Source organism: Lineus longissimus, chromosome 8 (genome assembly GCF_910592395.1).
Source record: "Lineus longissimus chromosome 8, tnLinLong1.2, whole genome shotgun sequence".
Lineage (NCBI taxonomy): Eukaryota > Metazoa > Nemertea > Pilidiophora > Heteronemertea > Lineidae > Lineus > Lineus longissimus.
This window is the reverse complement of record NC_088315.1, coordinates 2,963,306-2,988,533: the sequence shown is the minus strand read 5'-3', so window position 1 is coordinate 2,988,533 and position 25,228 is coordinate 2,963,306. Positions and strand designations below refer to the sequence as shown.

The 25,228-nt window shown below is 41.6% G+C and overlaps 1 protein-coding gene across 4 annotated transcripts in view; it reads right to left on the bottom strand.

Annotated features, from left to right (window-relative positions):
* Positions 1–14,971: 14,971 nt before the first annotated feature.
* Positions 14,972–25,228, bottom strand: part of LOC135492470 (LWamide neuropeptides-like) — a 79,853-nt gene continuing 69,596 nt past the window's right edge. For all 4 annotated transcript variants that reach the window (XM_064778974.1, XM_064778975.1, XM_064778973.1 and 1 more), the window contains one exon: positions 14,972–20,283. In XM_064778974.1, coding sequence (XP_064635044.1) covers positions 18,915–20,270 — 1,356 coding nt within the window. In that variant the 5' untranslated portion in view covers positions 20,271–20,283 and the 3' untranslated portion in view covers positions 14,972–18,914. The remainder of the gene's footprint in view (positions 20,284–25,228) is intronic.

Here is a 25,228-nt window from a genome sequence, read left to right as displayed (position 1 = left end):
ACCAAAACCGATCGTCATTCTTGGTGGGCATCAAAATATATCATCGGCACGGACAAGGACAATCTGGAAATCTTTCGCATAACCGCCGTGAAATCACCAGTCGGAGAGACTCGTCGATTCAAAGCAACGCCCTGGTAAAGGCCTCCCGTCGCTGCGATCGCCGCCCATGCGCGAAGATCGGCGCTTCTATCTTGAAAGAAAATTGTAGAGTTTTTGCGTGAGGGGATTTTGACGGGAGAGTAGCTTTGTTGATGTGATTTTTCTCCCTCATGTGATTTGACCGAAAGTTATTTTTCTGTAACATGCTCAATATTGGTACATTGTAATATATTGACCGCAGCAGCTTCCACATGCCACAGGAAACCACGCTGCACCGTCCTTTCGCTCCACAATCTACGGTGTCTGTCGAAGGCAGTGCACTATAGGCCGTAAAGGGAGCACTATCGGGGCGGTTCTTGGTCGAGGTCAGAATTCGAGCACTTTTGTGAGGAATTTCTAACATAGATAGGTCCTCTGCAGAGCCTCCCCAGGAAACCTGGCCAGCAATAAGGCTGTCACATCTGCTTCTACCGATCTATCTCACTTGTTCGAAACCATCAATGGCAACTGACTCGATTGTACCCCCGTTCGAAGCTAAGGACATCTCTAATCCCTGGCTGCTGGCAGACAAATAGAAATTAATGTAAAATAAACCTCAGCATCAATTATTTGCTGCATCTTTTATTTGTCTAATACCCATAGTTGATGCTGCACCAGTTCAGGAGGACATTCCCACTGATTATAGGCACAGTTGATTCACCCGCCGACAAGTCTCAAAAATGCAAATATCTTGGTGCTAAACGAGTTCCCTATTTCCTTCGTTACTAAAGGGACCACATGGGCGTTGGGTTTACCTGCCAGGAGGATAATACGTCTGCCTGCCACCATGCGCCGCCGCTTGCAGTATCGACAGACGCTGATCTCTTATAACACTTCTCGCCAGTGTTGCGAGGCAGTTTTGGTCACGGCATGTGAATTTCATGCAGGCATAGAACATTGTATGTTTATACCCCTTTCTGGCACATTCCTTGCAGTTATCACGGTACTGCTGGAAGCCATTTTGATATGAAAAACCAACATCTCTCATGCCCAAGTTGTCCATTGTCCTGAATTGTAGTCTTGCTCATTATAAGTTTACTGGGCTATTCTCTGCATTTTACATACAAACCTTTGTGAGAATATGCCCATCTAACGATGAAATGAAACAAGCCGGGCATGACTTGCACATTCATCATCACCATTTATGATTACACTATTGATAAAGTTGTACAAAGTAGCCCTTGGCATGTACATTTATTGGCATGACCATTACTTTGATGACAGACTGACTCAGCCACATCGCAGCCAAATAGAGAACACACCAGATTCCTTCAGCACTATTTATTCATCTTTCATATGTTATGAAATGACCGTAACTCTCCCTCGAAATGTCAAACGTTGTCGAGATATCGGCGCCGGAAGTAATTTAGTGCTTCTGGACTCGGTTGTTCAAAACAAGTTGTGTCAAACCGCTGGCGTTAAGTTTAAGGGTTTAACTGAAGGAGGTAAAGCCAGCGTAAGTGACAGAATGTGTTTTGAACAACCGAACCCTGAACTTCATACCATTCTCCAAGGCAGACAGACTGTTCAATGCTCAACTCCACACTATATCCAAGTACATGAAGATCGAAGAATATCGCCTCTGCTAACACAGATCACGCTCTTGTCCTGAATTTGACCCAGACGCGTGATATCAATAGAGTCCTACCCAACCCACTAGACAACTTCATGTATACATTTCATCATGTTTTGCAAATATATAAAAAACAATCGCATGGTGTTGTGACCATCTCGTTGCCGACAGCATTGTGTACAGTACTGTTTTGGTTGGGATTGATTAATTTGTCATTGCTTTGTCAATGGAAATAACAAAATGTATTTTGCGTGCCATGTGTTCTCAAATTACTTTCTCACCACAACCAGACTTGCTTTAAGGCACGTCCCAGACACAACCGTCCAAGAGGAATGATTCGTCAACAGGTGTCACCAATGATGCATCCTGAGTTTCACTATCGGGCTCTACAAGGGTGCGTGACTTTGGCTTGCTGTAGCACCCTGGACCGTCACTTGCCGCCAAAGCCTCAAAACCTTTGTGGTCAAGACGCCAATGCGGTGACATCGCCAGTATACCGCGGCCTTTAAAGGGACATAGAAGTTAAGACTGAGCAATGAACTGAGAAAATGACAAATGAAGACTCCGCAGATGCTCGGCAACTGATCATGAGCAAGTTTCTGATTGCATGTTGGTGTGTTCATCGCGATGAGACAACTTTCCGTAAATGTCAACTGACCACCCTTTGCAGTGACATCATCAAAATGGCTGTATACCCGACATGTGATGGAGCCATCACCCGTCCCCTCAATCAAGGGGTACCGGAAGCAGAAGGTGAAACAGTGTCGTCTGCCTATCCACCCACGTTGCTAAACAGCTGTTGGCCACAGGTTTGCATGATTCATAATTGAGGGTATTGCTATCAAGAGTCGATAATTTGACACTTTAACTTCAACCCTAGTCACTCTAGATTACTTCCCGATGGTCTCGACAGAGGGGACACAATTTAGGAACGTAGTCCCTTTAATGCCAATCGTCGTGGCCATATTGAAATATCAGTCCGCATCGCTACCAGATGACGATTGTGGCAATGGCGCGCATATGGCAGAGTGCCCGAATTGGCGGATTTGCCCCAAAGTTCGGGTCGATTATCTTCGAATCATCCGACAACTGTGTACTTCGCGTATTGCAACGCCAATCACACCTCTGCCATGCGTATCGCGTATTCGGTATGGTCGTGCTCTTGCCGGCGATCACTTTCCTGATTTTCTCTGCTTTGTCACCTGATATTCGCCAGCCATATCAAAAACCATCTCGTCTAGTTAACCTGACCAGGAATTTTGGTTGCGTTACATGTCACGAATACTGTTAGAGCTAATCATACATTTTACATAACAGCTATGTCCTGGTCGACACTTGGCTCTCAATGATAATCCTGGCTTCTAAATCAACAATCGGAGGAAACTCAATTAAATATTTCGGACCCGTGGGCGTCTCTCCCTTATCTGATCAATAACTTCATCACGTAGAGCTCCCATTGTAACGCAGGGCTCCATTGACAAGACGATGACACGATAATTTTCTCGACCGTCGATTCAGATTTGGAGTGGAGAACGAATAGGGTCGCGTCTCAGCATGACCAGAATAGTCAAATTTGACTTCTGATGTCAAAATCTCGTCAAGTAAGATCGATCAGAAAGAAGTTTGGATCGATTATTAAAATTTCGGGATTCGTGTTAGATTTTGCGGGTCGTTGAGACGGCGCCTTGTCACAGAGGTGGGCTCAGATTACAATTGACTGTTTAGTGATATTCTGGGACAAACTGCAGACTGAAACGTCGGCGCTCCTATCTAGATTCCTTAAAATCTATGGCCCATGAACATAGTTTTTCAGTGTGTGTGTGTGATGTACATCTATCATTATAAAATCCGCACTATACACTACAATAGTCATCCGAAAACAAAGCGTTCCTGAGACCCTTCTAGATTTTTCTCGCCCACTTTACCTTAGATATGTAGCAATAGCCATGAATCCCGAGATTTCCAGTCGAATGGCCAGTTTGGTGACCCAGCTGCCCGATTCTCACAATCCGAGTGTATTCTGATTTTAATGATGGCAGAGTGCAATGAGGCATCTCTTCCCCGGCGGCAGAAAGGGTATCACGGTCCTTGTGTGATGTTGTGGACGTGATAGATTAGGTTCGAGAGATGTAAGGGTGTGAATCCGCCTCAAACCTCGATGGATATAAGTTTTTGTTATACCCTGAACCCCAAGGCCTATATAGACCCACGTATACTAGGTACGCCGCGGCCAGTTACATGCAGCAAGTGGTCGTGATTGATTATAAGTTTCGTACCCAGACCACCCATAGAGACACCGACCTTGACATTATCTCCAGATACTCATCCACGTTACAAGTTTAATTCTAATCATCGAAAAGTCAGAGTGTTATTTGACTTTGAAATCAATCAATCAACACCTGACAGTTGATCCGCCTACCGACCGCAGACCTAGTGATTAATATTATACTGATTGCCATCCTGCAGACGGCTATTGTCTTGTCGCGATCTAAGTGTAATTAAAATTGTCAGGATCTTCCAATTTTGTCGGCAGCAGAACCATTGATATCAGTCCACAGATAATAGCCTCAGACGTCCTCAGGCGGTGTGTCGCACCCAACTCGACAAGCTTTCATCAGAAACTAGTATATACCTTGCTCCTGTTTGCAGTCGTTCCCATTAAGTAACGTTATCACTCGTGCCCGTAAAAATACAAATATCCGTCCTTATCCACATCACAGCCTGATGTAGGCATAACCACAATTTTAATTGTGACCTATCAAGGCACCGACCGACCCTTGTCAAATAATCCACAGCAACAGATCGCGATCAAAATTTTATGTTCTTGAAGGAAGATTATGTTTACTGCTCAGTCATCCTGAGATCAGTATTTTTTACTCCTATGTCGTATACAAAAGTGTCGATAGGCGGAGTAGATTAGGGGATGTACACCGTAGCTTATCATTCGCTGGAACAGTTCTTGATGCCGGAGCATTTTGAGTAACAATCCGTACATCAAAGATCTCTCTGAACTTTAACAGCACCTCTAACAGGAAGTCAAGGATCCGTAACTCTGATCTATCCGAGATACAGGAAAAGAACTCTGTTTGAGGACCAGATAACGGAATCCTCGCGGGCAGGGCTTGACAAAAATGGCGCTCTCAACCGCACAGCATGCAGTGCAAAGAACTGAGAAGCCATTAGAATTTCCTGTAAGAAGATTCTGAGACTATTTCAGCTTTGGATGTTAATTAAGACGTTTAGGACCTTGTTCGAAGACACTCTGAGATTCTTAGTTGAAGGTTGGTGTGTCACATGAACCAGTCCCCGACATGAACCAGTTTCCGAGATGAACCAGTTTCTGACATGAACCAGTTTCCGACATGAACCAGTTACCGGCATGAACAGGTTTCCGACACAAACCGGTGTCGGACATGAACCAGTTTCCGACATGAACCATGAACCAGTTTCCGACCATACTCACCAGCATGGTAACAGGCTGTCACAGACAACATCCACTGGCAAGACCACACTGGGCTGTCACAACTACACTGGAGTGGCGCAATGGAAACATCGGCGCCTTCGGTCCCGGGTTCGATTCCGGTCGATCCCAGTATACTCATGTGATAGAGAGGGCGACTCTCTTCGACAGCGTAGGGTTCCTCCGCGACATCTGGTTTCCTCCTAGAGTATAAAATCGACCAGGACATTTTGCGTTATAACAGCGATTTGGCGTGAGATTCCCAACCTTGTGTTTCTCCATCTCGCTCTCCTGTGAATCATGATGATTGAGGAACGGTAACAAGCAACACTCAAGGAGAGACTTAAGGTAAGTGATCCTCGTCTCAATAGCAGCTCTCAGCCACCATTGCCCCCAGCTCGAGGCGATAGGTTAGCGTATCAATTTACGGATAAGTATGAAGCCCAGGGCAGGAATTGCCACATAGTTATTCTCATTTAGAAGATATGGAATCATCGAGGACAAATATGGACAAATTAAGATTTATTGTTGGCTAAGAGGGGATAAGTGAGTGTGATAATGCGTGCGACAGGCACCGGATGCGAGGAAGCACTCGGATTTCTTTTACCGTCACCTTGTTGATCGTTCGGAAGTTGATACACGACCGAGGCCAATTTAAAGGTAATTTGTGTAATAATTAGAGCATCCGCGTCAATCTATCCTTCGCCGAGTCATTCAATTTGGCGACCAGAATTTGCAGCAAAAAACAGCAATGGTCAATCCAAATTCGTTTAAAGGATGACTTCGGTAAATGTGCGCATTATTGCTTTGCTTTCCTGCATACATACTTCTTTCGTGCAGGAGTGACAAAGCACCTGTTTTTTTTAAGATCTAAAATCTACTGCCAGATTAGATCTCACTACAAGCCTAAAGGGGAGGTCGTATAACATGATGATGCAACGAACAGCAACCAAGCAGTTTAATTTCAATAAAACTCCTGCTACTCCATCGAACACAATCATCACGTGCCGTAAAATCACCAAAGCGCCCTGCCACATTCTACACCAACCAAATCGTCTGCTCGTGTGAAAGTTCGCGCTTTTTTCATCAAAACACAGCTGTGTTTCCTTGTTCGACAATTACCCCATCGTATGCGACACGATAAATTTCTTGCACGACTAATTACTGACAAACTGTCTTGGAAGAAAAAGATTTTAAAAAAAGATGAAGTGCGTTTAAGACTAAATTGTATGTTTTTTTCATGGCACCTCTGTTATTTCATAGAATGTCGAGATCGATGTTGCGGCAATAAATGAAAAAGTAGCGATGTCTATTGCTTTGTGTAGTTCAGAGCTGTGAGAACTGTGGGACACGGATGGAGTGAATAGTGGTCGAATGCTGCTCGTTTCGTACGTGTCGACGGCGGAATTCAATGCATGGCCTGTACATTCAGTGCATTATCTCCGCCGTCAACCGAATACCATACTGATTTCATGTGTACATAAATATGCGCGGAATTTGAAAGAATGTTTACGCGAAGTACGCGTGAGTTACATCACTCTCCCGAATGCAGAACCATGTGTAGAACAATTGAACGTCACGACCGGAAGGCCTGAACGTAAGTGTACGCAAGCCAGAAAATGTACGATTTCGTTACCCCATACCGTCGGTAGAGGCACTTGGCTCATACATCGGAAGGAAGAGAGATGAAATATCCCGTTGTGTAACGTTTTCAGATAAGTCCATAATTGCTACTTTTAAGGACCTTCACCAGATACACTTATGCGATAAAAGACCCCCAAACGATTGCAATATTACCCAATCATATCACGGAAAACAGAAATATCTGTATTGGAAGAGTTTGTGCGCCGTATTTTTCCCCCGAGATATATAGGATTCCGATTGATGTGTTGCAGTGTAATGACAGCTGAAAGCACAGGTGAGAAGATTTTGGTTTTTTATTGCTTGTCACCGCAGTTTACGTTCTTCTGTTAAAGAAACATATATAATCCACGAGCCTGCGACACATAGTACCAACAGCTCCATTAACGACTTGAAGAAGACAGAAATGGACGATTTTAATAACTGACAAAGTACCAAGTAAGCCGTCCATGCAGTGATCATCTTTGTGTGGCTCGCAGCATTGGCAACGCACAAACGCGTCAAATATGATTGGTGAGCACGCTAGAATGCAATTGCCGTACTTTGTTACCAGGAATATGTTCCTCAGACTAGGTTAACAATAATTGAAAGTTGGTGGTGGAAAGTACTGTAGCATGGAAAGTGACCTTGGTATTGATGATTTTACTTACCCATCTACTCCTATAATACATGAACACGGTTATGAACACTTCATTTTAACTGGATTAATGCCTTCTTTGCTGAGCTCCCAATATTCTGCCAATGATCGTAGGGGTTCATGTACCCTGGATCAAGGTCTCAGCTCTTCAGTCCCTGGGAGATAAGAACTAGTACCAATAGAGAAGACGAAACTTGAGAATCGAACATGAGAATCTGTGAATCTCACGTATAGTCTGGTTGAACATCAGAAGACATCATGCTTATTCTAAGGGTCTACAACTAATTGTGAAGGTTTTCATTCAATTTTTATTCAAATTACTTTTTCTTTAAGTTACCTTTTTATATTTTACATTTGGTCCCCTTCTGTTGCAGTTATCGCTCAGGCCCTTGTGGAGTTTCTGACTTGCTGTAATAATAGTAGGCCTAATGAGATAGCTTATATAATTAACCTTGGCCTGAGCTGTGAGTGCACATGAGGGAACCTATTTTAGTTAGTCTTCTGCCATGCCCTTGGAGCGGTGTATTTTTTACCCAGTAAACTAGCCACGAATTGGTGAGTTATTTAAACTTGTATTTCTCAAATTATATTCTGTTCAGTTTTCTCTTAGCCAATACTTGTATATACCTGTTAATGATTAACAAATAAATGGTTTTCTTACAGTTTACCGCACATTAAAAAGGAATTACGGGTCGTGTGAACTTTTCTGGCCTTGACGGCTGCACTAATTGTATTTAAAAGTTTCCAATTGCTTAAATACGAACTAGGTATAAATTCCAGCATTGCCGTTGTGTATACAGATACATGTATCCAAATACTACAAATACCAACTTTCAGCAAATTCGTGTGCATACAAAATAGTACTACGGCATTGGGCATAACTGCATTTCTATTTTCCTGGACCACCAGTAATTACATCTACGAACGGCGTACCGCTTTAAGGGCTGAAACAGGATGTCTAGTATGACCCATGTACACTGAAGCATTGTTAACACAGGACAATTTCCCAATCTAAAGGCCTCAATATATGTACCTTTAGATATTATAGATGAATTGTGTGAACATCAGAAGCTCTTCATCGATATTGAATTATCCGTCTTCAAGACTTGTTCGAAAGAGCAGCTACAAAAAAAGTAGCTGCATTGAATTTGAATTCAATCCTCTGATGAAAATCCATTACTGAACAATACGTCTTAGACGGCAGATTTAATCCTCTTTTACTTTAATCGAATACATCCTTGTGGGAATATAAACGTTTGAAGCAACCGAAGTGGAAGTAAATCCGTGTTTTTTAAACGTTAACACATTAAATGTATTTTCACCAAATCGAGTACCTCAGAATATTTGTACATTACAGATAGATTAATATCAGTCGCACAGGTGTCCCAGGAAAGTTTTTTCAGAATCTCAAAAAGCTATGAGGAATTTTCATTTTGCTAAAAGAGGTTTCTATGGGGTGCATATTTATGGTTGCCGAAAATCTTTAAAGTTTTGACCGGCCTCAAAACAATTTATTTCTGAGAGTGTACACAGTCAGTGTGGAGTCGAAAATGTAAAATAAAGGGGCATACATAGTGTTTTCTGCGCATTCTACAGATACCGGATGTCTTCCAACAAAACAGTAAACTCCTCCTCATCACTATAGTCTACTTTTGGATGAGATTGATGGACGTAGTCGTCGTCTCGGAGAAGTGTGGTACGTCCGGCGTCTTCCCAGAGGTATGCTTCACTTCTTTTTCATCTCTACATAAGTTTGACGGGTATTAACGTAAAAGAAACTATCTTATTCAAGGGCAAAACTCTCGATACACATTTGTATTTCAGACTTAGATGGTGTTTTTTGTGTATGGCAGGCCTCTTGTCGACTGTAGGCATAGCTCAGATCATTTTCTTATTGGAGAACAGCTTAAAAAGTCCATCCAATCCTTTGCCATTCATTACCGAAACTGAGATGTCACCTCCCTTTTGATAACAACTGTAGTCCTCATGAACGCATAAACTAATTGGAACATTAATTATGCAATGAATGCAAACGAAACGGATATGAACAAACTAAATCAACTGATTAACGTATTGACTGAAATTAAACCTGATCCTGCTTGGATAAGTCTCATGCACAGAGCAATGGCAAGAAATGGCCGTCGTAGCCGATTATTAAAAACAGAAAGGGACTCTTTATGTCGTCACAAAAGTGGTTGGCAACTAGTTATATACAGTGCACTGAGACTTTATGTATATACACTAAAATTCCTTCCGAGAGATTGGTGGTCAGGCCAATGACTTGACATTCATGCAAGTCATAAGATACTTTAGATTATCAATACGCGCTAGTTTCCAGAAGTTTTTGGAAAGCAAAAAAACCCACTGAAAACTACAACAGCCCGGTAAAAATGATTACAATAATGATCAGAAGACAACAGTTTCGGTATAGGTTGTTGTCACTGGTTGTGTCCACTGGCCTGCTTATCCTGTCTCACTTCATCTCATCTTACGGTGTTATACGTCAAGATTGCGTAGGCGTCTTTAATTCAATAGGTGATTGGCTTTGTGATTAGGCATGTTTGTCCCGAGGTTGGAAGCTAGAGTGAGATATTGATTTAATAGATGGTAACATTCAGTCTAAACCTTCATGTGCCTAATGAGGAAATACTATTGAATACCTGTGATTATCTAATCAATAAATAGTCTGTCCAGAATCCCGAGCGATATGTGGAACCAATATCTAATTTCGGACCACAAGATCAAATACCATTATATACACTTGTCTGCAAATAGATTTGTCACCTCGTAGAAATCAATAAATAATTCAAGTGGTTAAAAGACTGCCAATACCCGGATTTCATTATTCAATTGTCGGATGTCTAGCTCGTTATACCTTGTGTACGCTTCCGTCAGGATTATTGAAAACCTATGCGGTTATTGATTGAAATTAGTTTGACCCTGTGAGCCCGCATCCGATAAATGGAACCAGCCAATCAAAGCCAATTTGGCGTATTCGCCGCGAATCCAGCCGTGAAATGAGCAAGCGAAGCGTTTTGAACCAATAAATGCTCTATCTGGAAGGCAGAGCTTTTGCTAAATTTAATTGATTAATTAAATAGTTTTGGATGCATGATGACACACTAATCATTCAGTCGTTTTCACATGCCGCGTTCATCGTAGGAGGGAACATGAAATTCATGTAGTTTATTTTTTCTGTTCGTTATCATTTTAAAACTGCAGGAACGACTTCATAGCAAACCTTTAATGTACGAATGTAGAAAACCTTGTAGGCACGTTCATATATAGGCCTACCGGGGTATGTCTAAAACAATTAGAAAGAGTTTAGGTCCCGTGAGTTGAAAAACATGCCATCAAAATAGCACGCTATGAGATGGTAATTGGGAAACAAATTTCTGAAGAAGCATTCATAAGCATTCTCATGACATTATTCAAAAGCCTATCGACTGCGGCAAAAAATAAGCGTTTGCAGGCTAATTTTTAAATTTCGAACTCTTCTAAAGTTGTCCAACTGGATTCGGTGGGACACAGCTTACTGTCTCTGTCACCAGGACGAGTGTCTATTCTTAGCACGTGGCAAGTAGTACAAAAACGATAATGTCAACATTGCACACGAAGCTTACGCATGAGTAGAACCCACCTCTTTGCTGACCTTAACAGACAGCGGCACGATATTTTATTCATTGTCGAAGAAGCAAAAGGTTGATGTAGCGAAAAGTCGATGTAGCAAAAAGAGAGCACCCTTTTTAATGATGTCACGTCATGTAGATTTCATAAAAAGGCTAGCATGACCAGAACGTGACAGAGTGGTGGTGGGGGTGGCGGCGCTGGTGTTGGTGGTTGTTTGCGAAATGGGTAAACATTCTCAGGCGAATGGTGATTCTCTTCCTTACGCGGTCACGTGATGTGCGACTTCCTCTTGATATTTCGATATCAAAGGTGTAGAAGCTTTACGCCTGATGAGGAAGGAATTCGAGATCGTGCGCAAAAATATTATAGGAAATGAGAATGGTATGAGAGAGCTATTAAAATCTGAGATTAAAACACTATCATATTTTTCTTCTTTTATCATGTTTTCAGGTTAAAATGCAGATTTATGATATCCTCACGAATCTCAGTCGTGACCATAAGCTAGCAAACATATACCGGTAAAACAGATTCATAAAGCACGTGTCACTAGTATTTGCATTTCTACTAAGCTCTCTACGGTTATGTCCGTATCGCTCTTGCTTCCATTTTTTTATTGGGAAAAGAATTAACAAAATAGGTGAAATTATCCGTTACTTCGATGGGAAGGACTTAAGGGTTGGCAATAGCTACCACCATTCTGATTCGAACGCATAAAAAACTGTGAACATGGAAAACATAAAAAAACCCTATTCACCGGCATACACTAAGAATTCCAAAGCAGAAAAAAATACTTTTTCTAATACTCGCCTCAATATCTCAATTTAGATTAATTGGTTCTCCTACCCAATAATTGAACTGATTAAAAGAAAAATTGTCGCGTCGCATCCATGATGTATATTCCGAGGGTGACGATTCAGATCAATTATTAGGTTGTTAGTGTACTATCAGGGACTGGCGTGGTATTATATAGATTTCGATATCGGTTTTTTTGGGTTATAAATACATGTAGTAGCATTTTTTTATCATTTATGAAATATGTGAGTGATTCTGCATTTAATGCCGTCTGTTCACGACAAAAGAAACATAATTGATTTCTGCAAAGATTTCATTCCAGCAAATTATAAGGCGCAATCATATGAGAATTGTCACAATATAGTGGGTAATGATAACTATGTCAGTGTTCCAACAGTTTTTACTAAAATAAATTATAGACAATGAAAAACTACAGAAATATCACCTGAAGCTCTTCCATTCAAGTAAAATTTCTAGCTTTACCCAAACTCGCCATCTCGGTGAATTGTCGAGCGAAGTAAAATGACATTTCGCTCATGCCGTCTGTTCATCGTTGACACTTTGATATTTCGTCATTCCATGTCATGATATAAAGGCAGAAATGTATTTTTCAAAACGATGGCACGTACAGTGAAAGTTTTACTGAGGCTGTAAAGTAGCATTTTAGATCAAAGACTTTCACTGATAGAGCATATCACTGATATTATTTTCTCCGACAAAATAACAGGGACGATTTCTAAGCTTGATAAAGCACATTTGTGCAGCTAATCAGTGTGGGATGTATATCATCAAGAATCCCTTTCTCGTTATGTACTTCTGATATCATCTTTTATCCCCAGATTGACTTTTGGCACATTATAGATCGTTGAAATCAACAGTTACTTTTCTGTCTTCTTCTCCTTCTTCTTAAAATACCTTTTACTCTCAAGATGACCATCACGTCACACATAACAGCCATGCCATCACCGCGACAACATTCGCGTTATATGTTTACCGTCGTTTTCCATATCAATAGGTGCTTTCGATATGAGAATGTAAAATTCCTCACGCATATTTCTTTCGTATCTGCCCCCATAGTCTGGCTATCTGATGAAGACTTGTGACCAGTCCCCATGGATGATATCAATCAGCACGTGCCCATATGATACAAGGAGAGAGCGATGACTTGGATCCGTAATAACTGTCAGAGACCGTTAGCCGTCGTTGCGAATGTCTTTGAAACAGCTGTATCATCCGGAAAAAGAATACAAGTTACAATTCTTTTAGTGGCCATTCATTCAGTAAGTACGCGACGAAGGAAGGGGGTTTGAATTTGGAAATTGCAGCTATTGCGTACGCATCCGTACAGGTGGATTGAAAAGCAGTGAAAATTTAGAAATCAAACGATTTCAGCACTGTTCCTTTCAATGTAAAAATTTCAACATTTGACATTTGGCCGTGCTAAGTCGAAGACATTGTACTTCCTCAACAACGATCTCCAAGATGCATGTCCATTAGTTGGATCAAGTCAAGAACATCGGACCCCTGTTGAATTCGTCATAGCGTTGAATGGATAATGCTTTTAATGTTATCGCGGGGCGATGGACGCAGCGGGTACTGAATTGTGCGTTCTTCGGAGTGGGTAGGATAGTACGGTTTCATTAGTAGAATCTCTGTTCTAATGGGTTTCTAAGTCATCCCATCTAAGTGAGTTTCATGCTCGAATAAAGGAAGCAATACAACTTAGCCGGTATTGTCGTAGTATTGACCGTATACGGGCACTAAAGCGGGCAGGTCTTGCAACCACTACGAATGATAACTACTTACTCATGTCTTTCCTGTGCTGATTCATTATAGCACTTCTGATATGTTTCGTTTAGTGTTTAGAAGGCAATGTGTAGTGACTGCAGCCTTAAGCAAATGTGAAAAGCATTCGATGAATGAGGTATCTTAAGTTGACGTAATACACTGTACTATAAGCTGAGCGATCTTTCTCTTGACAAAAATCCGAATTCACTCCTGATACGGTCGTCAGCCGATCTCTGTCGAGGAACCTTTGTGGTGAATGCAGCCGTAAATGTCTCCTCTTCGGCGTTGTCTGGTTCATTCAACGAGACAGTTCTTATGTTCTCTTGTGGTACTTGCAGCCAGGGGACCAAAACAAATCTTCTTTTAAACAGCTTTTACTGAAGTGCAAATGAACACGACGCCGACGGGAGTAACCTTTTACCAGTTATTGTCTAAATGTTTCGAAGACGACATTTGTAAATATCAACTTGCAAAAGACGTTTTTGGTTTGAGGCGTTCAGTAATCCTTTGTAAAATATCAGAAGTCATAAGAAACAATGATATACGTGTACTTGTTTGTATGCTAAACCCTGCAATGTGTGCGTTTACGGGATGAGCTGTGACTTTTTAATCAGCAACGTCCTTTTAAAGCGATGTTGTCAGTGGCTGAACAAGAAACTATCTTCCAAAATATAGGTTTCCTATTCTTTAATGTCGTCTATAGCGTTACCTCGTCAAAAGGAGTAAAAAAACCATACGAATTTCATATCTCAGTATTTCAGTGCTTGTAAGATTGCGAAATCCTCTTATGTCTGTTCCGGTCGCGCTGTAATCATCCAATATGCCTGATGGCTTATACCAGTGTAATATTTTCTAAGTCGGGGTGGTTCTATATAGTTCGGAGTTCGCCGCACCAAACCTGCTCGGGATCCTTTCGAAGTGTCATTAGGTTGAGTGCTTTGGTTTTTGCGGAGACGACCAACTAATCACTGGGTGCCGTCGTGTGCATTGACACGCCACGTTGTTGAGAGAATCAGGAGTCATTGTGAGATAAATTGCACGGAGCTTCACTTATCGCACTTATCTGAGGGTCATTATGCCTGGTCGAGCGTCGAGTCAATGATTTATCATGAGTTATGACGATAAGGGAGAATTTGGCCTAACGCTGCTGAGTACTACGTTGCCTGAGAATACAAGCAGGGCCACGTTATTAGCAATATTTTCATTTGCAAACATCCCCTTTTTCGCAAAATGATCCACCAAGGGAAAGAAAGAAGGCGTTTTTTTCCATGCAGATCAGATAAGTCAAATAACAACAAGGTATAAACAAATGTAGAAATGCACAAAATATACTTTAATTCCATCACAAGAGTAGTTTCCATTCATCTCAAATTGCCTCATGCTAGTCGTAGGTTGCCAGCATACGTCAGCCAGCCGAAGTTCCGAACCCAAACATGTCTGATAACACCACAGGAACCAAATCTACGGCCAGTTGAAGGTGACTAGCAATATCTTAATCAGCCAGCTTCTAAACAGTATTGTCCAACATCTTCGTGGGAGATTTAAGATCGATCATGAAGAGACGTTAAGTGCCATGGTAATTTGGCAAAAAAGAAGTCTGATGAAACATACCAAAAATACCAGATTTTGTAAACTTTCAAGTGACTTTTGTCAACCATATTGCATAATATTTGTTCCATGGAACGGTTACCTACTGCATTTATCGTCAGCCAGCTAATGCTGGACGGACTTGTCATTGAATTTGTCATCGACCATTTTGCCGTGAAGAACTGCTACAAGCTGAAGTACACGCCTGCTCTAAAGGCGAAGAATAGACCAAGACTCATTCTGATGTTGTCAGTAGAGTGAAGAAGCCATGATTTTTGTAACAGTACTTCGTATTGGTTTTGTTATTTGTCGTCATATTAAACTGACCAATCAGGAACGACGTAAGTGCTTTTAGCATGCAGGTAGTCACATGGCTTCTTCACTCAACTTAAGAAACGAGAGTTATACTTTTTTGCACCCAGTATTGTGTTTGTAAAGATAAATCGAGAGTCACAGCCTGTTCTCATCAGAGGTTAATTAAAAGAATGAGCCGTTTTCATGATTTTCCATGAACTGTCTGGATTACTCCGCGGGACTTGAACGATACGTTTATTTAATCACACTTAATATCATGATGTGCCGGGGCGATCAGAATGCAATAAACTGGGATCTATGCGACCCCCTGGCATCAGTTCGTGGAACATCATGACTACAGCTCATTTGTAGGAACATGTAAATGCTTCCAATGTCATCTTCAAGACATGTAAAATGGTAATACAAGTTTGGGTCAGCATGGAATGGCTGTGGATAAAGATGAATGGCACTGGTAACAACGGGATAGGTTTACGTTGAATGAAGACAGAAGCTTTCATTCAGCAGGCTGCCCCAGGATTGTGGAGCAACAGTATCGTCAGTGACAGCACTAAGAGGAGGAATTTGATTGTTACTGGGATTTGGAATCAGGGGATAAAGAGAAAAACCCGGTTACTTCTAAAACTGTCCCATGCGAACTCAACTTGACTACCTTTATTTTGATATATGCACACTGTTTACTCCGTTTCGCTCTGGCAGGAATGGTTCACTGGCACTTAGGAGAGTATATTACAGGGTTAGAACTGTTGGGACTGGATGGTACCAAAGATGACACTATGTATGGTGGCAGCACTTGTACTTATAAGGCTCTACAGAATGTGTCAAAGTGTATCAATGTAATATGCCAACTACGTAATGTCCGATTATCGTATGACAACAGTTTTGCACAATGCAAATATTTTCTCTCAACACAGTTATATTCTAAATTAAAAGTTTTCTTCCAACTTCGGTTGCCGCACAAAGGTACTTATGTATTCTGAAACACTCATAATACACTTATAAGACATGCTGCTGCCAGCACAAACTTTGTTCCAGTATTTACAAACTTAAATTGCTCTTAATGCAGGTGAAACTTTCGAGAATTTCTGGTAAGGTCAATTTCTTAAGCTCTCTTACATGGCTAATATGTGTGATAGGAAAAACACTTCTTTCAAAATTGCCGCTGACTCTCAAAAGCATGTTCGCACACGTCTACGCGAAATGCAGTCTGGTTATTTCCATGTATTTTTGCACTAAAAGCAAACATCCTCTCAGTTGCAGCTTGCGGTAATTCGCATTAGCAGTTCCGTTCAATCGACCTTGCTGGTCATGAAGGTTAAGAAATAAGCGATTTGTCTGTTTGGAAGGTCGTGTAATCATTCAATGCACTCTCGCAAGTATCAGGCTTATCATGAGAGCCGGGGATAAACAAACTAAAGGATGCCCGCCCAGGCTATTTTTTTCCATTGTAAGATATATGTTTGATATTAGGAAACCACCATGCCTACTCCGTGAGGGCTGAATTCTGACATCTCGACTGACCCTTATGTCCTTTGACCATACTAACATAGTTTTGACGTGCAAACGTTTCTCTTGTTGATTTCTCTATGTATGTAAAACTGAGATTATGACAGATAACGGGCTTTTGAACAGAAAACCGCCAACTCGAGTTGGTGTGTAAAACACCTTTTAGAATTGGCATAGCGTTTTCCGAATCAATCAAATTTCATGGCTGACTTTTCAGATTCTATGTATGTATCAACGTAAAAGACCGGTAGAGTTGAAATGTAATGTATATATCTGAAGCTCTGACCCACTTGGTCCATAATGGCGACGCACTGTCTCGGAACCGTATCAACCGTAACTAACTCAAGACATCAACAACTAGTCAACAGTAAAACTTGCTAAACTTAAAAGAAATGTCTACTCCAAGAACACTGTGTTACATTGTTCAGAACCACTTTTACAATATCTGAGAAGCCTGTAGGCCAGTTTGAGCCAAGTAGCTTGAAAAAGAGTGATAGGCATTTGTTTGTTTTTTTTGCTTCTGCCATTCTGAGCTCAAGAAATGTTACCAACGTATTCACCAATTCATCCGGTTTGTTTTATTATACATGTATTAGACCTGCTGGCGAACGCAAAACGGCAGAATTTTGTCAGAATGCATATCACTATGTTGAATATAGGAATGAGTCAGAAAAATTTCTTCACCAAATGTCGGCGAACAAAAAATAGCTTGGCTTTATCTTGTATCCTGCGACACGGATACCACCACGAAGATTTTTGTGAGCAGGGTGATGCAGCACAAAAAATACAAACAAGGCGCTTCTTCAAGCAGCTTGTTCAAGCGATATCACCGGTTCTTTGGCGAACTTCACGATACCTTACTAAATAAAGCCAACACGATGATAATCTACACATAGGTTACACAACCAGGATGGTTACTTATCACAACTGCTAGACCGTGATGGGTTCAAGTCCGATTGACGCCATATATCTACACTCCATGAGGGACAAAGCTACCTTAAAACGCCATTTGGAGAGGTCCAAAAGTTTGTGTTCTCACTCTTAATCTTTCTCATTTTAATCTACAGGGATTTATCGACAAGACACGCAGTGCCCATACATAGGTCACGTACGCATGCAGGAAAATAGGACACAATAATAACGTACTCACTCGACACAAAACATGGTGGAAACTCGAAATGGCCGCAAATTAAGGTTGCTTTGCCCAGCATGTTTTTTTAGTCGCTTGCCAATATGGACCAAGGCGAGGCTCACTACTCAGTCTCTAAACCAGGGATAGCATACTCCTTTCAAAAAGTTCAAGGTTAGTATATTCCAACAGTTTGAATTTGAAATCTGATGACAAACTATTCCGCTTGAGGGCTCTCTATAGTCCATTAACATTTTGTAGTTGTTCATATCAATGCTTATGGTATTGTACATTATTTGTCCCATATACTCTGCCTAATCACATCGTTAGAATCCAAGCATTTGATATCGCTGAAATACTTCAAAAAATTATTCACTGGCGGCAGGGAAACTACAGGCAGGTAATCGCAAGGAGCAAAATAATCCATTGGTGAACAGGTTTTTAAATATTATTTCAAATTGCTCGGAATTTGAATTAAATCAATTTGTCGATCAGTTTTTATCAAGGTTCGAAACCTGATCTCACTAACAAAGTAAAATTCAAAGGTCAAGGTTATTTGGGATGAGTAAGGACCACGTGATAGTATCAGGCTTCGCCGCGAGCCCCCATGTGAAGCAAGGAGACACACAAACAGGACACCGGCCAATGTACATCCACTAACTTGTAATGGCTATAAAAGGGTCAACACTCCTGTACACAGAATGTGAGAGAAGCAACTCCTCTACTCACTTGCCTGGTTTAACAGTTTCTCCATTTTATTGGCAATAATGGCGTCCATAATCTTAGAACTGTCGTCATCACTTCGTTTTCCCCACATGTTCATGCCGTTCCAATTTCGTTTTCCCCACATGCCCATTTCATTCCATGCTCGTCGATCTGCATTACGTTTACCCCACATGCCCATTTCATTCCAAGCTCGCTTATCTGCATTACGTTTACCCCACATGCCCATTTCGTTCCATGCTCGTTTATCGCCATCGCGTTTGCCCCACATGCCCATTTCATTCCAAGCTCGTTTTTCTTCGTTCGTTGCTTGCTCTGCATCTCGTTTACCCCACATTGACATGCCATTCCAGTTCCTCTTTCCCCACATACCCATTTCATTCCAAGCCTTTTTGTCACCGTCCCGTTTTCCCCACATGTTCATGCCATTCCAATTTCGTTTCACGCCACTCACATCTCGGGCTGTCCGCTTGCCCCACATGTTCATATCGTTCCATGTGCGTTTGTCCTTTTCCGCTGCAGCCGGTACGTTTGTGCGTTTCTCAGCGTCTCGTTTTCCCCACATACCCATCTGGTTCCAAGCCCGCCGGTCCGCATTACGTTTTCCCCACATGCCCATTTCATTCCAAGCTCGCTTATCACCGTCACGTTTCCCCCACATGCCCATTTCATTCCAAGCCTTTTTCTCTTTATCGCCATCACGTTTTCCCCACATTCCCATTTCATTCCAAGCCTTTTTCTCTTTATCGCCATCACGCTTTCCCCACATTCCCATTTCATTCCAAGCCTTTTTCTCTTTATCGCCATCGCGTTTTCCCCACATGCCCATTTCATTCCAAGCTTTTTTCCCTTTATCTCCGTCACGTTTACCCCACATGCCCATTTCATTCCAAGCCTTTTTATCTCCGTCACGTTTTCCCCACATGCCCATCTCATTCCAAGCGCGTTTTTTACCCCACATGCCCATTTCATTCCAAGCCTTTTTATCTCCAGCGCGTTTACCCCACATGCCCATTTCATTCCAAGCCTTTTTATCTGCAGCGCGTTTTCCCCACATGCCCATTTCATTCCAAGCTTTTTTATCTGCAGCGCGTTTTCCCCACATGCCCATTTCGTTCCATGCTCGTTTGGCTTCCTTCGGATCACGCAATGTTCTTGCCCATTCTAAGGCAGCTTGTTTATTCGCTAAAGAGTCCGGTGATACTAAATTGCTATCTGCATCGTCACGCTTGGCTTTGGCATTGTCTAATGTTTCGACTAGATTTCCACTGGGCTCGGTTTGTGCGTCGTCTGCTATACACAATGCATGTAGTCCTAGAAGGACCAGCCCGAGGAGGCGCACCTTACACGTCATCTTGCAGGACTCCCTGGAAGATACAGAGAAAAATACGGCGTAAGAAGATGAACAGATAAAAAAACAAAATTGATCTCATCTGAGATTCTACATGTATATTACCGGTATTTCCCTATCATTCCTCCCGCCTCGTGTGATATGAGGATAAGCTGAAAAAAGAGTCTAGAGACAAACAAGAACACATCGGAGCAGAACCCGTTTGTTTTTATGTCGGTGGCTTCACAACAAATCAGAGCTGCAGCGCCCCTAGCGGAAGACCGAGTTCTTTGACATCTGATAATGGCCGATAATGTCTTCCTCATCTGCCTGCGGCGGAAAGACTGCAGCATTACTCATGACAACACATAAGCTAAATGTAAAAACGTACAAAGATTGAAATGACAAACTAAGAAGGCAATGCATTGTTAGTAAGCACCACTATGACTCTTCAAGAGGCGCTTCTAATGCATTATCACGAAATGCATAAGGCCGATGCACTATCAGAACAGCAGCCTATGGTGGTGAGGGATGGAATGATAGGAGAGCTGGGTTACTGTCAGTTTACTGTCTTTTGCCTTTGTGAGGCAGTACTGTGCTAAAAACTTGGCAACTAAATCAAATGAAGTGGACAGTGTTGTGGCAAATTACTCACGCCTTGTCAAGAAAATCATGTGAGTATGGACAAATACACTCAAGTACTAACAAAATATTTACTGAAGACACTTACAATGATAACAAAAAAGATCACAACAAAACTTAGAAAATTGCCGCGCGGTTTTCCTAAGAACGTTGAATGTTAGGAATATCCGAAATGAATTTGAACATAAAACCGGTTCATTTATCAAGAGATCACTGAGCGCTCATTGCCGCTGTTATGCATAAAGTCGTGAACATATAATTAGTATTTAGTGAAGCAGTAAATATGCTGCGGAAACCGCTTTGCATCACGTGGTGCGTTTCAGCCAATCGCCTGCTCTGGCAAACCCATCCGCCTGCACGATGTCACCGACTATCCTACAGCCAAACAGTTCTACCGACCATTTCCGTGCATAAATGATAACACGCAAAAGTTTCCGAATGGATTTCGGCGTGATGTTGCGAAATCTGAGACCGTCGATGCTTTGAAGTCGGAAACAATATCAAATTTGCGTTGTCAATCGTTACTCTGAATTTATCATCACGATGTGCAACTATCATTGAGAGTCATTTCCCTTATCATATTTATACCACTGAGTTCACGTTTTTCGACACACGGTGTGTATACATGGAAATAGTGTATATGTCATTCGTCACGTTGAAAAGACATTTTTGTTGGAAAGTTATTAACCAAAAGTGCCAATGATTAAAGTGCAAGCAACTGTTTATGCAGTTATTACACTTAGCAGGAAAAAATAATGTTATTTTTTACATTTTTATGACTCGACAAAATCCTTTGAAACAACCTCAATCAAAATTTTTAACTCCGAGCTTTACATGGTCCCGAGCATCTTGCGCTCCTGAGTTCCAAATCCCTCCATCATTCTTCCTCAAAAGTGGCTCTCCCCGTGCTCCCCCTCAGAAACATACCTCTTCGGGATGCATTATCGTTTAACTTCAAGGGTTATTCAAACGCTTCATTTCTAAGAGTGTCCATGTGCCACTCACTAATCCTGAAGGAAAACATGGCACAAGCCCGCTATACATTGCAATGAATTTGTACCGCATGTTTGGGCAGACTTCGTCTTAACTGATGTTAACTGACTCGATCGCTGAACCATCATCTTATCCTCTTAAATTTGTATGATTAAAACTCGACTCTTTTATATTGCAGGATATCATGTTGATTCGCCTGAAGGGTGTAAACATGTCATGTTCTGTCGTCCCTGAATTCAACTTTGATGAAACCTTGTTGTACTCTTGACTAAGACACGAGTTTGACTCAATCTTTTAACTAATTTAATCACCATTGTTTGAACAGCAATTTGCCTCAGGTGCTCACGTAGTGTGTAATGTTCTGAAGCTAAAACCCCAGAATTTCACATTTAATCCACTTTTCTAGTTTAATAGATGTTGAGTAAAAGCTTACTTACTTACCCGTGTCAGGGAAAGGAGATTACAAAATACACCGACTACTTCCTTAAAAATGTTTTTTTTTTAAACAAAAATATCATTTATCATGATGTTCTGTCATTGATGATCTTGGGAAAATCCCAGTGTCAAATCATATAAACTCGAAAATCCTGCCGACTTTTATTAGCGAATTTCTTGCCATGATCATCGCGTCATGCCAACAAACCCGATAACAAATCTCCTTCATTAGGAAATGCCACGAGCAACCAGGATAAATTTCATCTTGTTATTTTGATTGGTGTTTTCATAAGGAGAGAATTGGTGTAACTCGCAGTACTTTGCTCGTATGGAAATTTTTATCAAGGGCTTCGTCAGTAGGGCGCGGGGTCAGACCAGGCATGCCAGGTTGTTGTAAAGAAAAGGTGAGACTAGAAATCCACGTTACTTATGTCTAGAAATGTTCCAATAAAATTTCAGACAGAGTTGGGTGTATACAGAATCACTATGCGATATCTTTATATCGTCGAGCATTCCAAATCGATCCCACAATATCACTTGGGCCTGTGCATTTTTGAGACACCCTGTATATCCATTCGATATTGCTGACGTGATAAAGGTAATAACTATTCATTGATTTAGTATACGTGACATTCTCACGTAATACATTTATTAACCTTAGTAATTTCTCGATGGGATTTATTGAAAAGTGAGAAGAGATACACCTTTTTTTCACACATCTGAGGGTAAATTGCATTTGTAACTGGAGCTGTCTTGAGATGGGAGAGTTCGACTTTTTGTCCAATACTTCAAAGGCGGTACAGTTTATGCTCGAAGCAAGGATATGTGATATTGACGTGGCCCGAAGGGCCAAGTACTAAAGTATATAAATGAGCCTTCTATATTTTGCTAGTACACTTATGTAATTGGGTTACATCGTAGCAGGGACGTTATTTTCACTTTAAGAAATGTATCTTCAGCGTGACACGTTGTGCCAGGCAACATTGTAAAATCCAATGAGGGCTCAAATCTCCCAAAACTTAAACTGATCAGTGGCTTTCCTATGCAGACCGCCACATTTCCAGCACCCTTTAAGTCGAAATCAATGTTAGGTTCTATTGGCTACTTAATGTCAATTGCTTAGTAATCGATTCCGTAACGGTTAATCTAATGATCCAATTCGGCTAATAGATCATATTGTTCGCGACAATTGATTGGACTATCGAGTAAATAACCGAGTCAGCGGTGGGAGGAAAATATCTATAACTAACGGAAAATTGTTATTTACTTGCCCTCAGCTTCATGAGCATCGGGGAAATGTCTTTTAGTGCACGCGACCCGATGTATTTAGCCTCTTGTTGAGCCAAAATGGCACTGAAATAGCTTTTTAGTCAGTAAATAATATGATTTTTTCAAAGCAACCAGACTCATTCAAGAGCGTATCGTTTGATATTACCATAACGAAGTGATTGATACTCTGGAGGCAGCTCCAAACCGATTAACCACAGAACCAACAGCGCCGTAGTACATTAAGAATCGGAATCCCTGCCGGGAAAAAAGTGAATAGTGATTAAACATTAGTATGAGATATTGCATGGGAGATACATAGCTTCTTCCGTGAAAGCATGTTCATCGGCGGCAAGTGAAAGTGCTTGGATTGCTCGGCGACTCATTTGGGCCGTATGATGTATGACGAGAAGTGCATGCCGTGTCATTGTAAATGTATCAGCCATCGAAGAAGTTATGGTAGTCTGGAGACGAATAATCTATTTCACAATCACAATTTTGAATCTACGTCTCTCTTGCCGTGAATCCCTTGACAATTATTAACAACAACAGGAGACCCTGCTCGAGGAGAATTTATTCGCTGTCACTCTTGCTCGCTGTTCCTGTTTCTTTGACTTTAGCTGTTTCCCTGAAAAAAATTGATTTTCAGTACTGTTTGTCAAGCTCACCATCTAAGACAAAATAGCTGCTTGGTCAGCGAGCGGCTCGCCAAATATCACCGGATTAAAATGTTCTTCCAGTGCCAATAGGGAGCCCGAGGGTCAGTTCGATCGAGTGATCGCATGGCGCCGCTACAGCTGCCAGCAGAAGTACAGCCTTTATTGGAATACCGGGGAGGGGGTTTTGACGGGTATCGAATACCTTTATCGTTTATTGTGTCAAAGGAAAGTTATAAGTTTACCAGTTCATAAAGTGAGCGAATTTGACCTTTTGTCGATGGCATCTTAAGCTTGGATCACGCAGAGGCAAATGACCGCTAAAACCATTCCCCGTCAAATGCGTAAATAGCGGAAAATATATACTTGGAGATAGTAGAAACACTGGCACTTATCGGTAACTGCGGTAGATCAACTAAGATGTACTTGTGCAAAAATTGTTGTCAGAAGTCTAATAACTCTACCGATTAGCCCCAATCACCAGTATCGCTTCACTCAGCCGAGTGGGCGTGCAAGTGACTACCTTATCGAAGACACAGACGCTCGTGGACGCAGCCCTCCAGTACTTGATTGGCTTTAAATTGGCCGTTGCATGCAACCTCTATTGGTACTCCCCATCGCATGTCGGTCCATAACCAGCAATTGCCTTGATAAGGACCTACTATGCGCGTACATCATTACCGTGCTGTGCATGCAACTGGCCGAGGTCAGTTGAAATGGGGGAGAGGACGGGCAGACCTCTGACTGATCATTGCCTACTGGCCTGGTCGTTCGAAAGGACATACGGCAATACATACTCTTGGCCTCAGAGGCAAATAATCATTTCTTAACCCCTGTCACGAGTCCGATCCCATCGGTCTAGCAAGAGATGGGAGGCCATTGTGCGGAACGGTCGGCTGCCGTAGTATAGATTATTTAGTCCCGGGATGCTCTCGGAATCCCCAATACGACAAGGCAGTTAATGAGATGGTCATCATAATACCTGTTTAC